This window comes from Dermacentor andersoni, chromosome 1 (assembly GCF_023375885.2).
Source record: "Dermacentor andersoni chromosome 1, qqDerAnde1_hic_scaffold, whole genome shotgun sequence".
In the NCBI taxonomy this organism is placed as follows: domain Eukaryota; kingdom Metazoa; phylum Arthropoda; class Arachnida; order Ixodida; family Ixodidae; genus Dermacentor; species Dermacentor andersoni.
In genome coordinates this window covers 330,238,766-330,252,194 of record NC_092814.1, presented here as the reverse complement: position 1 = coordinate 330,252,194, position 13,429 = coordinate 330,238,766, and the positions used below count along the sequence as shown (strand labels likewise).

The window sequence follows — 13,429 nt, the reverse complement described above, 5'->3', positions numbered from 1 at the left end:
AGACTACATTAATTACGGCATAGTGAATTAAGGTAGAATTAATTAAGGCACTCGAACCCACGACCTTTATTGGGAGTCGAACCCTCGACCTTTGGTGGGAGTTGAACCCATGACCTTGCATTGTGGCATAATGTCCAACCATCGCACAATGGTCGCAGTGCTTTCACATTCATCCTTGTAGAGATAACTAAGCGACCCTCGAATTTTATTTATTCGTTTTTATATTTATTCTAATCTGATATTTAAGGCGGCAAGATATAAGAGTGGCAAGTTTGTTTATGAATATTCAGTTGATAGTTTACTCCATTAATCACTTACCACTCTCTGGGGCAAAAATTACAAGGTTTTTTCTTTAACTTTGTAAGTGATCGTATAATGCTGCTGCACCTACAAGTTATTACACCTTGATTCAAGGGCAAGTTCTCAGTAAGGTACTAGTGTAAATATTCAACAATGTACAACACTGCCTCTTCTTAAATTAGTCTGGCATATTAAATACAAGTATATAGGTTGGTTATAACATGTCAGCTGTACCACTTAGTAGCCCCCTATATGTCAGCATAACAAAATCTAAATAGTGCGTAGATTAGCATTTTTTTCTGTTGTTTCAGTTCTTCCTTCAGTCAGTAACACTTGCATCACCATCATCCTACACCACCAACACGCCAATATGTCAACAAGAAAAGGAGTTCCTCAACCCTTAAAATCATGAAGGCATGGGCCTCTGAACCCAAGCATATTTAGCCCTTTCACTGCCATTTTTATTCCCCTGATTGCTGATCATCCTGTGCCAACCTTTTTCGCATGTTTATTCAGCAGATATTTTGTGCTACATAGAATGTAGTTCCTCATCATTGCTTTCATCTGAGTCACAACTTACCAACAGTTGATAAATTTCCTTCATCTATCAAAGTATGGACAGACCTGCCAGGCTGACTCGCCACAACTTCCCTACCAAAACGAAACAAAAGATGACCAAAACATGGGCTCCACCTACTGTAAGAAATGTAATCTCCGAGCTCTGTGCATTTAGCTTACCTCTCTATATATTGCACAATGGATCCACAATATTTTTCTTTTTTTCCCCTTTTTTTTTTTCGCCAGTTGCTTCAGGAGAGGCAGGGAGTGTGCTGTAAGTGCTAAATCAATGATATACGTATTAGTTTTGGGGAGTGCACGCAATGAGGCCTCACACATGTTATCTCAGAAGTGGCAGTCTAAGGGTTAAGGATGCATTCATCGAAGAAAGTGGGCTTGGCGAATAAATGCCTAGCACTTTCAGATGTGTAATGTGCACACATTCTTATCTCTGATATTCTGCTTATGATAGTTGCACAGGTAATCACAGATATCAAAAGGACATTCATTTAGGATCTTAGCATCCCACTGCAGGAATACCCATGTTGGACATCTGAAGAATATCTGTGGAAAATCCACTACTGGGGAGGGGGGGGGGGGCGATATCCACGTACCACTTACGATGGACACACAAAGAATGCCTATTAATGGCCCAAGTGATTATGCTAAAATAATTATAAAATGTGCAAATTAATGGTCTGTGCTTGTCCTTGCAAATAAAAAATGACATGTAAAATGTCAGTCACACACTTCTATTTTAACTCTTGAAATATATCTTGCACACGTTTTCTCATCCATTAGAGGGGACATCACAGAAAATGTATTCATGAAGCTAATTGGGCTGTGAAAATTATGCCAAAGTTACCATGAAAATCCTCAATTAAATAAAATACTTTGCAGTGCAGTCCAATCAATCATGTACAGTATGTGCTTTATTATAATTGAAGAAATTCCGTATTACCCATTTGTTTTGGAACACTGGTACCAGCATGTGGCCCAAGCTTAGCTGGAATATATTAAGTTTAAGCCAAGGCTGAGTGTAGTGCTTAAAAGTGTTGACCCACACATGTGATTAAATATAGCTTCTTCAAGTCCATGAAAAATGCATGACCTCTGCATTCCATGGAGTTTAGGTAGAAAGTAGAACAGGGTAATCATTACCTTCTTTTTTTTTTTTTTTCCTTGCATAAAAAAATTTAATTTGGGCATCCACAGGACTTGCAAGGTGGCCACCTCTGGAATTCCACTGGATATGTCTGGGACATCCATCCACTGGACATCCACTGGATATCCACAATATCTAAACTATTTCCAACAGTCGTACTACATGTCTAGTGGATATCCATGGTTATTTGAGTGTGTAGGGACAGATGAATTATTGTTTCAGAAGACTTGCTGGTAGTAGAACTGCAGGTGAAATGCACAGGATTTGTAACATTTTTTCTCACTGTGTGCTCACTTTGCACTCAAGAAAAGCTGTGTTCTCAACAACCAAGTTTATAAACTCTCGTGCTCCTCTCACAGCCCCCTGATAGGAGCATGTTAAGCACCCCATCACAGAACTGTATGCCATGTTTGGAGCACTTGCTACAGTAGTTCGTTTGCTTTTTCTTGCAGAGGTGCTGTGACGAAGTTTTATTCTAACAACTGCAAATGAAAATGCTGCACTTACCGCTGCCTTGTTTTCACAGAAATTTCACAAGATGCATTTTCTTGTCTAAACAATAAAACACTTGGCGTCATTATTTGCCTGATTCATCACAACTTTTAATTGTGCACAGGCAGCCAAACAAGTCATCTCTGCTGCAGCTCACATCTTCAGTGGTATAGACTGCAGATTTTCATTTCGCTAGACAAACAGACAACCAAGAATTCTAAGTGTATTATTCAGTGATGCAGTTCAAGAGATGCGATCCTGCTGCAAATTGTGAGCACAAATGAACAGCAGCAAGCACGAATTTTCGTCTAAAGTTGTTCGACGCACATTGCCGTAATTGCAGATATCTGACTTTGATGTGTTTTGCAGTTCGAGCGGGTGCTTCGGCCTTTACTGAAACTCCGATGGCAACCCAAAATAGGGCAGCGGTGTCGCCAGTACACTGCCAGTTTCAAATTACCACGAGATATTGGCATGGCAGGGTACTCTCTTCTGGTAAGTGTTCTGAGTTTGCAAGCAACTTTCAACACACAACTCTCAAAAAGTATGCTTGTCGGTCCTAATATGTTGGCAATTTCCCATCACGTAGGTGTCCTTCCCAAGCATTGAGGTCCCATATTGGCCAAGCACCTGGCTGGGAGCGTGCTTGTTGGCTCAAGTTGGGCCATAAGGAAAAAAATTTAAAAAGCCAATTGTATATAGTCTGTTATGGCATAATGAAATTTGCCAGCAACCGATATTGCAGCTGATAGTTCGTTGCACCACCTACATGTTGCAGTTGGACTGTATATGTATAGGCATTATTTAATAGCCATTACAAACTGTAACCTAAGAAAATGTATGGATGTAGTGCAGAAGTAAATAATTCTGAATAAGTTTCCACAAAGTTATGTATGTTAAAGTGCAACTGTTTAGGATGTGGTTCAGCTGAAAGATAATATCGCCTTCGACATTGCCATTTTTGCTGTGGGCACCATTATTATTATTAATCGTAAAAATATTTTCAAGTTATTTTGTTGCATGAGCTAAATTACATAGCCAGTGGTACGTGTTGCTGGGCTAGTTGGTTCGTGTTGAACAGTGTGCAGTCGTCTGAACTGCGTTAGCATGGTGAGAAGCCATTGGACCTGTTGTGCTCTCCCAAACTATTGTGTGTCCGCTTGTTATTACTATAGTCTGTAGCTTTTATCAAAAATATGCAGCCTGGCACGGCTGGGCCCATAGCAGGCTTAGGGCCGTGCTGGGGTGCTGTGGTCGATGGCATGCGCTAAGGCCGAGATTATGGAGGGTGAGGAGCCTGCAAATGCTTGCAAATTATGGAGTCGCATTATCTGCTGAATAGCAAGTGCTCCATTTGCTTTCGCTATCATTTTCTCTTGTCCTTCTCTGCTCTCTGATGCCGCTTGTCTCGGCACCTGGTCAAAAGGTTGTTGCTCAGCAGTGCCTTGCAAGCTATACAAACATACTGCTGCTTGCAGCTTGACCTGCAAAGCCACAAAGTTCTTTTTTTTAATTTTTTTTTACTGCACTAGACATCACTGGGGACTTCTGCATGTGAATCGTTCCGTTCATAGAATGCCGAAAAGCGGCCACAGGAAAGGAAATTTTTCTTCAACCACGATCTGAGCCTGGACTGGTGGCATGCGAAACGCTGTACCATCATTGGCATTGTCTTCACATGCTCCTCATCGGTATTTGCAGTCATTCTTGCTGTGCTTTCGTCAAGATCATCCTTTCTGTCAGGCCAGCTGCTACTGTAAAAAAGGATGCTTTGCAGTTTTGCAGCTCAAGATGCAAGCAGCAGGATGTTGTAGATTTCACATGGCAGCACCAGCAGAGCGACACCCTTTTGACCATGTGCTGAGACATGCGACATCCAAGAACAGAGGAGGGTAAAAAATGATGTACTTACTATACAGTGAATACCATGAATCCTTCACCTGTGGGCATGCAATGGCAAAAGTGGCTACCTGCTCACTCTCAATAATCTTGGCCTAAGAGCATGTGGCGATTGGAATGCCCCATACCTGCTACAGGCGCAGTGGCACCAGAGTGCGTAATTTTTACAAAGGCTGCACTTCCAATTGGACATCATTGTGTGTCATAGTGTTATTAAGACAGTTGCACTTGGGCATTCTTGTGTGTCTTCTTGGTGCATGTTAGGGGCCAAATGTTTAGCCTGCATGAATCCATGTTGGTCACCTGGTTACTTAGGAAATTCCACAGGCTCCAGTAGTAGCACATATATCAATTTTTCTCAGTAGGGCATCACAAAGAGACACAATCTCATTAAACACCCAAGAAGTTTATAAATAGAACACTAGTGCTCTGGTGTGATCAGTGGAAAGCTGCTTATGCTTGTCTATAAACTACAAAATCTGCTTACAAAACGTTAATACTGCTTGTCTAGAAGCACTGACACTGCTGGTTTATCCAAATTTTGTTGCAATATAACTATATTAGTGAAATTGTATCTTGTAAAAATGACAATGTACCTCTTTACAGTGGGTTGTTAAAGAGCCCCTCACCAGGTCTGACCATATTGAGCTGACAAGCGCAATGCGTACAATGTGCGCTCACGATCGTGTCTGCTAAGAATTACATTGCTACACGCCGCGGAAAGAGCTGAAATTTCAAACTAAATGCTGTTTGCCCTTCTCCCCGCGGACGCCGTGCGCCTATGTACATGTATATGCTGCGACATCGCTTATAGTGACATGTGACACTTAGAAAATTATTCAAGGCGACAACAGTTATTTGTGTAATCTGTTGCTTCGATAGACGAAATAAAGTTCAGAGAAATAATAAAACACACAAACCGAATGTCTGTGTGTTTTAGTTTTACTTCACACCGCAGCAAGAGAGATGTACTTTCATTTCGTCTGCTTGTTCCACGTCATGCAGTCGTACGCACTGAGAATTAAACTATGTCATTTTCTACCGTATTCCAGCATACGATCATGTTCTGTGATCTACTTGTGCCTGCCTCAGTGTTTGTGTAGCACTGACTTATGCTGCTAGTCAGGTGTTCTCGTGCACAGCATGCAAAATTGTGCACTGCGCAAAACGAGACAAACACAACGGCTCGCACACGCAACCGTCAGCGGAAGTGTGCCGTGGGGCGAAAAAGCACAAGAAAAAAAAAAGAAGGCAGTGCACATGACGTATGCGTCATGCGATCCTCCAGCACTGGTATGGGAGAACACAGGGAAGGAATTTTGCTTGGAGAGGCTAGACAGAGAAAGTAAAGAGAGGGTCCATACTGGCGGTGACGCTCCCCTCCTGAAATTATTGGTTCACGGCGCTGAAATATTTCTCTCTAATCTATTAATGAACCAACTGGAAAAATTCTTGCGGTAGAAAGCTCCCAAGAGGGCATGTAACAACTTACAGTGTATAACCGAACTTTGCTATGTGGCATGGTGAGGGGCCCTTTAAGTAATCTAGTCATCTTGGAGCAAACTTCTGGAATTGAGTTCAAAATATTCAAGTTATACTACGTTGCAAACATTGCAAGGATCAAGTTTATGTTCTTCTGCTGGAGCGAAATATCTTATCCAATCCAGTCAATTCTGTTTATGTCCATTTGGTTGGTCTAAACAGTTATTTCATCTGTGTTCTTATTACAAATTATATTTTATTCTAACTTTGTATACAACTACCATATTGCATGCAACGTGATGGCTGCATATATCAATGAATTATAAGAGCTTTATGACTGTTCTGCTCTTTTGATAGCAATAAAAAGATCCTAATATGCAGTTGAAATTAGTTGTAGCTACATTTCCTCTTACCATCAAATAATACCTACAAGACCACTTCAATTGTGTCTGGATCCACCATTCTTCTTCACCAATGTGCAGTAACTGCCCAGTCCAGTTCACTCGTACATGAGAACCATTGCTTCAGCAGATGGCACTTTATCCTACCCTCATTGTCGCAGTACCCCCACCGTACTTTTCATCTGGTTCATGCAGGCAGTCCCCATTGCAACCTTTGGCCTGGGAACATGGCAGGTGCAAAGGCGGCAATGGAAGTTGCAGCTCATTGATGACCTTACCAAGAAGACAACAATTCCTGCTGTAGACCTGCCAGAAGAGTACTGTGGCTTTTATCTTTATTGTTGCCAGCTGAAGTCATCTCCATGTTGGAGTGCTAGTCATGAAGCTGCTACTCCAACGCAGTGATGATTTCAGAAATGGGCTAAATCTGTAGAAAAGTGGGATGCGAGAGCATTCTACCCTTTCCCTTTCAAAACTTATGGTAAGGGTTAGAAAAGACACTATATCTTCCGAACTATAAGTCGCACCTTTGTATAGTTGCACCCCTCACTTTTCGGGAGTTCTGAAGAAAAAGGTTGTATGCAAGTCGCACAGGTGGATAACACGCACCTATTTTAGCTCGGTTGACATGATGAAACATGATCATGCACACTTGTACATTCATCACAAGGTGTCTACTTAGCCATTTCAGGGCACTAAATTTTCGTAAACGAAATTTTTAGGAGCCGCAAATTCCGGCAGAAACAAAACTTCAACTGACACTCTTCTTAGGCGCAGGACACCAACATTTATTCTACTTCACTCGAAACCATCAAAGGCCTTGTACTCCAACACAGTCGAAAAGTTCAGCTGCTTCGGCAATTGCTGGGTCACTATCGTCGGCCTTTGAATAACCTTCATGAAATGTTGTAGGCAGGTCGTTGACATTGCCTCTGCGGTATGGCATGCTTGAGAAAAAGGAAACGCTCATATTGGTCATCCCAGCACGCATTCCTTTATGCATCTATAAGTCACACCATTGTATAAGACCAACCAATGAAAATTTTGCAGAAGAAAGTCTGGCTTACAGTCTGGAAAATGCGGTATTTAGCTTATAACACCTAGTGTCTCATAGGATGCACAGGTGACCAGAAAGGACAAGGAATCTTGAACAGTGCCTATGTGTGAATTTAAGGGGATAAATGAACACGATGTTCTTTGAGTTATGATCACTTATCGTTGAGAGTAGCTCCATTAGGAGGGCATGCTGTTTGGGTGAGTTGAGCATGTGAGAGAATTAGCAGTAAGTGACTGTAAAATAAATCTGAGCCAAATGTGGGCAAAGGGGGTGGGAAGATGTTGAAATATTTGCCTCGGCCAACCAGGCAGATGACCCATCACACATCTAAACACTCGTTTTTTTTTTTTTTTTTTTTAAGATTTGGTACGAGGATTGCAGTGGTAAGAGGAAGACAATGAATGGAGGCTGTCACTATGTGTAATTTGACCCAGACGGAAATGTGAGGCACTACAAATCAACAAACTTTGAGCATAGCATGCAGGATGAATAGAGGATAACCGACATTGCCAGGAGAAGGGCCATGTCGTAGCAATACCTCATAACACTTTAATACAACTGCCCTTGTCTATTTGCACAGTGGCATAATGTATCAGGATAAAATTGAGGGGCTGGTCTGTGGAAAGGAATACTATAAATAGGGGGTGAACAAATTTCAGCCAGGAGCCTCTCTGTTTTTTGTGCCTGAAATAGCTCGTGAAACTGTTCACATCTTTTGTCTCATCATTTCTATACAAAGCCAGAATGGTGTAGTTTATTGACTGTTGGACAGACGAAATAAAAGTAGATTATTTGATATTTATTCTTTATGTTTTGTATGTCTGCCAGATGTAGTATACTAGTTACAATTTTTATCTTATGTAATTTGCAGAGCCCCTTTGCAGAGCTATTGCTTAGCTATGTTATATGCTTTTGTCAAATACATCAGTGTAACAGGAGCCACAATAATTAGGGAGAACGGCATATTGTTGCAAATTGCACAAATGAGCTAGTATTATTCAGCTAAATTTGATTATCTGAAGAACATTACATAAACATGCACTTTAACAATGAAAACTGAGAACTGCTGGCTGAAGAAAATTGCAGAGATTAAAAGCTGCACTGACAGAAGAAGACAAGATAGGAGTGCTATTATTTTTTAAGGAAGCACATTGCAATATAGGCAAGTCTAACTCCACTACAACATTGGCCTTCTTGATTTTATATGTCAGGGCTTTACTTTGTCACAAAGCATTGACTATGGTGTAAATAGCTATTCTACATGTCAACACCATTAGCAGTGCTCCACATAGTGCCCATTACACTGTAGATATATTTTTTTATGTTGCTAGAAAAACATGCTGATCTTAGAAGTAATTACAGTAGGGAATTTCTGCATGAATGCGAAGAAAGAGGCAGCTTGCAAGAGGACACATAGAAACAGTGTAACTGCATGTATAACAGGACTTGTACTATTTCTGTGTCCTCTTGTTCGTTGCCCCTTTCTTCACATTTGCGCAGTAATTTCCTACCCTAATCATAGACCAATTTGACCAAGATGTTCTTCGTTAAGCACAGTATGTGCGCTGAATAAGAATGTTCTGGTTCTGCGGCGAGAGCAGTTAATAAGCAGTGGCTACACATCCTTCCGAGAAAGGTTTTGCCTTTCTCGAAAAGATGTAGTGGACAATATTATAGTGGACTGTAGGCACAAAATGCAAGTTCACAAGAGTAGACGAGTAGGCTTGTTAGTACTCTACACCAGAGGAGCGTGAATATTCAAAAATTGTGAATAACGAATCGATTTCGAATAACGAATTCGATTCAGTCTTCTAGTTGAATCATTGGTATTCGTAAATCTGAATATTAATTTTTTTTAATAGTCTAATGCCTCTAGTGTGTGCAATCAAATGTAATATTGTAGCAGAAGTGTGATAAATTTCACCCAGACTGTCAGGCATAATGGAACATGCTGTACATTGCAAAAGGAGCCAGACATTTCCTTTGAAACCGCGATTATTTGAACGTTCCGAAGAATTCTGGGTATTTGAACAAACTGCCTATTCGTTTTGGGTTCCCCATTTGAACTTTGAATAAACAATGCTTCATAATGTTCTGACAGAAACTCTGACAGAAACTAGCTAGCACTGTGAAGAGCAATGAGCATGTGAGCATCGTTTTATATTAAAGGCAAAAACAACCTTTTTGTTTGAGAACTATTTGAAAAGTATTCAATATTCAATTTGATTCGATTCGTCTCTGGTACTATTCGATTCATACTCGATTTGTTCTCAAATATTAATATTTGTGCACCCCTACTCTGTACTAACAGGGCAAAATAAGGACAAAGAGACAGAGAGGGATGCTACAGCATGGTACTTCTGATTGTTATGGGCACAATGGTTGAGGCAGAAAAGATTGCTTACTTAGTGGACAAATGTGTGAGTACCCCTTGTAGCTGTCTCCAAAATATAGCTCAGCAGCCTTGGCAACAAGAATCGGTGTTAGTTTGCCCAATTTCATGCCTGGTTTGCCAAAAAAAGAAATATGAAGTTGCCTTTATCTGTGCTTCTCATGGTATCTGCATTGCACCCCCCTACCCCCATCCCCCGGTGCTGGCTTCTTCAGAGTGATGGAAACCAATCTCAAAGGCATTTAAAGGCACTGAAAGTGATAGGTGATTTGATTACCATCATTTTTTGGGCAGCACTTATGGCAAAGGATGCAAGCGAAGGCAGCCTCGCATTTTTTATTTTTTTTCACACCAGCCAAAGAACAGTGCCAAGCGTCAAATTGAATTATTCATACCATAATATGCAATCTTGCTGCAAGGTTTGAGCTACAGCAAAGGAGCGGTAAGCGCAATATTCTTTTCTATACTTTTTTTTAAGTTAAAGATTACAGGTCACCATATGTTGATTGTCATAGCTCCACCTCTGTGATGACTGCTTAGACACAGGTGTGTCCTACACATGGGGCACCTTTCCAAATTAAGCTTGCTAGAAGTAGCATGCCATAGTGTCCTGCTCTGACCTGGGATTTCGGACCTTGCGTTTTTGTGCTTTTAGTTATATTGATGCCAAATGAAGTTTTGCAGACTTTCCTAAAGCTACAGGCAAGCAGATATCTTCTTGACTGAATAAACAAATGTCTTGTTGAGCTGGACTCATCTTTAGAGTTTGACAAAAAATAAATTGATAAGCTAGTCTCATCATCTGTACAAAAAGTGCCGAGGTATAATTCTTGAAAATAAAAAGAAAAATGTAGTGTCTGCTGTCCTTTTGTTGTTACTTATCAATAGGATAATAGACTATTATGCAACACTAGTAGGGAGTCATGTTTAATCTATGCATGTTCCAAATGACAGGTTGTGTAGCAACACATAGTCATAACCAATTCTAATTAAACCACCAGTGATTAGTGGCACTTCCATTGGAGTATTCAGCTTTTCTGAACTATTTTATGGGTGCAGCAAGATATATATATATACACCTACCTTTATCAGAAAATTTTGTCTGCTTGGCTACATATGGTGCTATCAGTCTTTCAGGATGCAAGGTTACTAACAGAATGGATCCTGAATGCTCATAATTAAGGGTCATATTAATTACTAATTTTGGCTGTTAAATGTCTACATTTTACCTGACTTAGGAATAGTCTAAACATCTGCTTTGTTATTGACTGAACACAAATGGGCTGGATGCACTGCAATCTCAGCTACATTTGGTGGAGCAAAGCAGACACCTTTGTTCACTGAAATTTATCTCTACAGAGATACTGGAGGACATCAACATCAGCAATTTTATTGGATGCCTGCGTGGCATTTCAGAGCAGTATGACATGTCATAATATGTTTAGTGTTGCATCAAACACCCTCATCATGTTGAATTTCTTGTTTCTTTATGTAATGATCTTCTAGTAGGTGGTACAACCAAAGCTGTATTCAGAGTCATGCTTGTTTTTGCATTATTTGGCCTACATATGTGGATTTACTGTTCTGGAACAACCTGAATGCTTGTCTATCAAATTCAGGGCAGCGTATAATTGTGATAACTGTTGCATTGATTCAGCTTTCTACTAGGAACGAGCCCACTTATCTTTAAGATGGCCACACACGTTTTCATCAGTAGCCTTCAGGCAGAACAGAATTTCTAGCGAACTTGAAGCTAATAACTTCTCTTTGTATTGTGCAGTCTGAGGGAGCTGAATGACATGGAGTACCGGCAGGTGAGGGTTACTGGTACCTTTGACCATGAGCGGGAGATGTACGTGGGCCCACGATCACGTATCGAGCTAGAGGAGGATTCAGAGGCGGGCCCACGCAAGAGGAGAGGTGGCATCATCACTTCACCAGGACAGACAGGAAACCTGGTCATCACACCTTTCAAGCTGAAGGACCGAAAGTGAGTGCTGCTGCTAACCACGGTGCTGTCACTGTTGCTGCCTTTAAGCTCGTAGTATGTAGCAAGGTAAACAGAGGTGTCAACTCATTGATGAATCTTGGTGCATTTAGTGTACCACTTAGTGCTGTGGTGACATAACATTCTTAGGGTACTGTGCTTCTCATCTGCAGCTAGAAAGGCGTATACAGTTAAACCTTGATATAACGAACTTCAATATGAAGAAATTCCCAGTATAACAAAGTATCTTATATTTCATAACTTGTCCATAAAACACCACGTATTTAGAACGTTAATATAACCAGGTGTGTTTATACACAATTTCAACATAGCGAAATTTCACTGCCGCTGCAGAGACAACAAATGGAAACTTCCATGAACACAGATGGTCAAATGATTGAATTACAAGCGACTGCTTGTGAACACACCTGTCGAATTGTACTTGACCAAGAGTGACTGCCAAAACGAAGCAGCGTCATGTTCCTTGTAAAGTCCAAGGGCGATAAGATCCTCTGGCGCCCCACACACTTCATGGTTTGGGTGTGAGTAAAAGCATGCGAGGGTGAGCCGAGAAGGATCGTGGCTTGATGAGCGCCATCTTGTTGAGTGAGCAAGGAGAAAAGGGGAGGGTTAGTGTGAGCTCGCAGTAATGCGATCAAGCGCATGCAAAGAGGGGAGGAACTGGGGGGACAGGTTGGTGCGCGTCTCCTTTTTCAGCGCAGCCATGGCTGCGCATGGCTGTCAGCACAACTTAGCGTATATGCAGCCTGTGTACCCTGTTTTGGAAGTAATCTGCCACATGTGCAAATAGTGGGCATGCTGAGATAGTATGGCATTACGTGCGCTGCTATCCAGTACATTTAGTACTGGAGGATGCATAATCTCGAGTGTCGGAGATGTGTTTAAGTGAGAGGCAGACGAAGCATTCGCTCCCCACTGTCGGCACTTTTCATGATAGCGTCCTCCTACTGTTGCCCACACTATCAGCTGCGGGGGTGGAGTGGACAAAGTATATGTATGCATGGTCCTTTAATGGTAGTTTGTGGAGGCACCGCTGTGGCATCTACATTTTGCGGGGCCAACTTCTTGGTGGGAAAGAATTCGCAGTTTCACCTGAAAGGCGAAGCATCGATTGCAATGGCAAATTAGTAGACAGCCAAGGATAGTAGTTTTATCAACTAACTAGCCCGCCAGTGTGTGTTAACTAACAAGCACGGTGTCACGTGCACACAGGTAAACATGAATACATCTCGCTCAATGAGCGCAGAAACCTGCTGTCAAAATGCTGGAGTGAGGAATCGCGGTAGCAGCAGCGAGCGAATTGACGTTCTTGCATCTCTCACTTCAACGTGAACGAAACATCGAAAGCACAGCACATATAAAGCTACCAGCACTACACACACTCTGCAAACATCGCAGATTGCTTTGAAGATGAGGCCATGCTGACGAGCACTTTGGCCACGTCACAGATCACTTTCAAGATACGGCGCCCACACAGCCGTGCCATAAGCAGCAGCCGCCGGAGAAGAGTGCTCCCCCTCCCTTGCCTCACCCCCGTGCTTTGTGCGCGGCAGAAGAGGGCACGTTTCCGGACTGCCTTCCTCTCTCGTGCACACGAGATTGAGCCCCTTGAGCCGTGTTCACTGGCCCACCCTTGCACGTTTTCATTCGCACATACAGCATATGACGTGCGGCA

At 41.8% G+C, this 13,429-nt stretch overlaps 1 protein-coding gene across 1 annotated transcript in view; it reads left to right on the top strand.

Annotated features, from left to right (window-relative positions):
* The window catches only part of Surf1 (surfeit locus protein 1), a 42,299-nt gene that overhangs the window by 2,128 nt on the left and 26,742 nt on the right, over nt 1-13,429 (top strand). Inside the window, exons 2-4 of the mRNA XM_050166952.3 lie at nt 2,885-3,010; nt 6,493-6,614; nt 11,527-11,736. Of these exons, the coding sequence (XP_050022909.1) occupies nt 2,885-3,010; nt 6,493-6,614; nt 11,527-11,736 (458 nt within the window). The remainder of the gene's footprint in view (nt 1-2,884; nt 3,011-6,492; nt 6,615-11,526; nt 11,737-13,429) is intronic.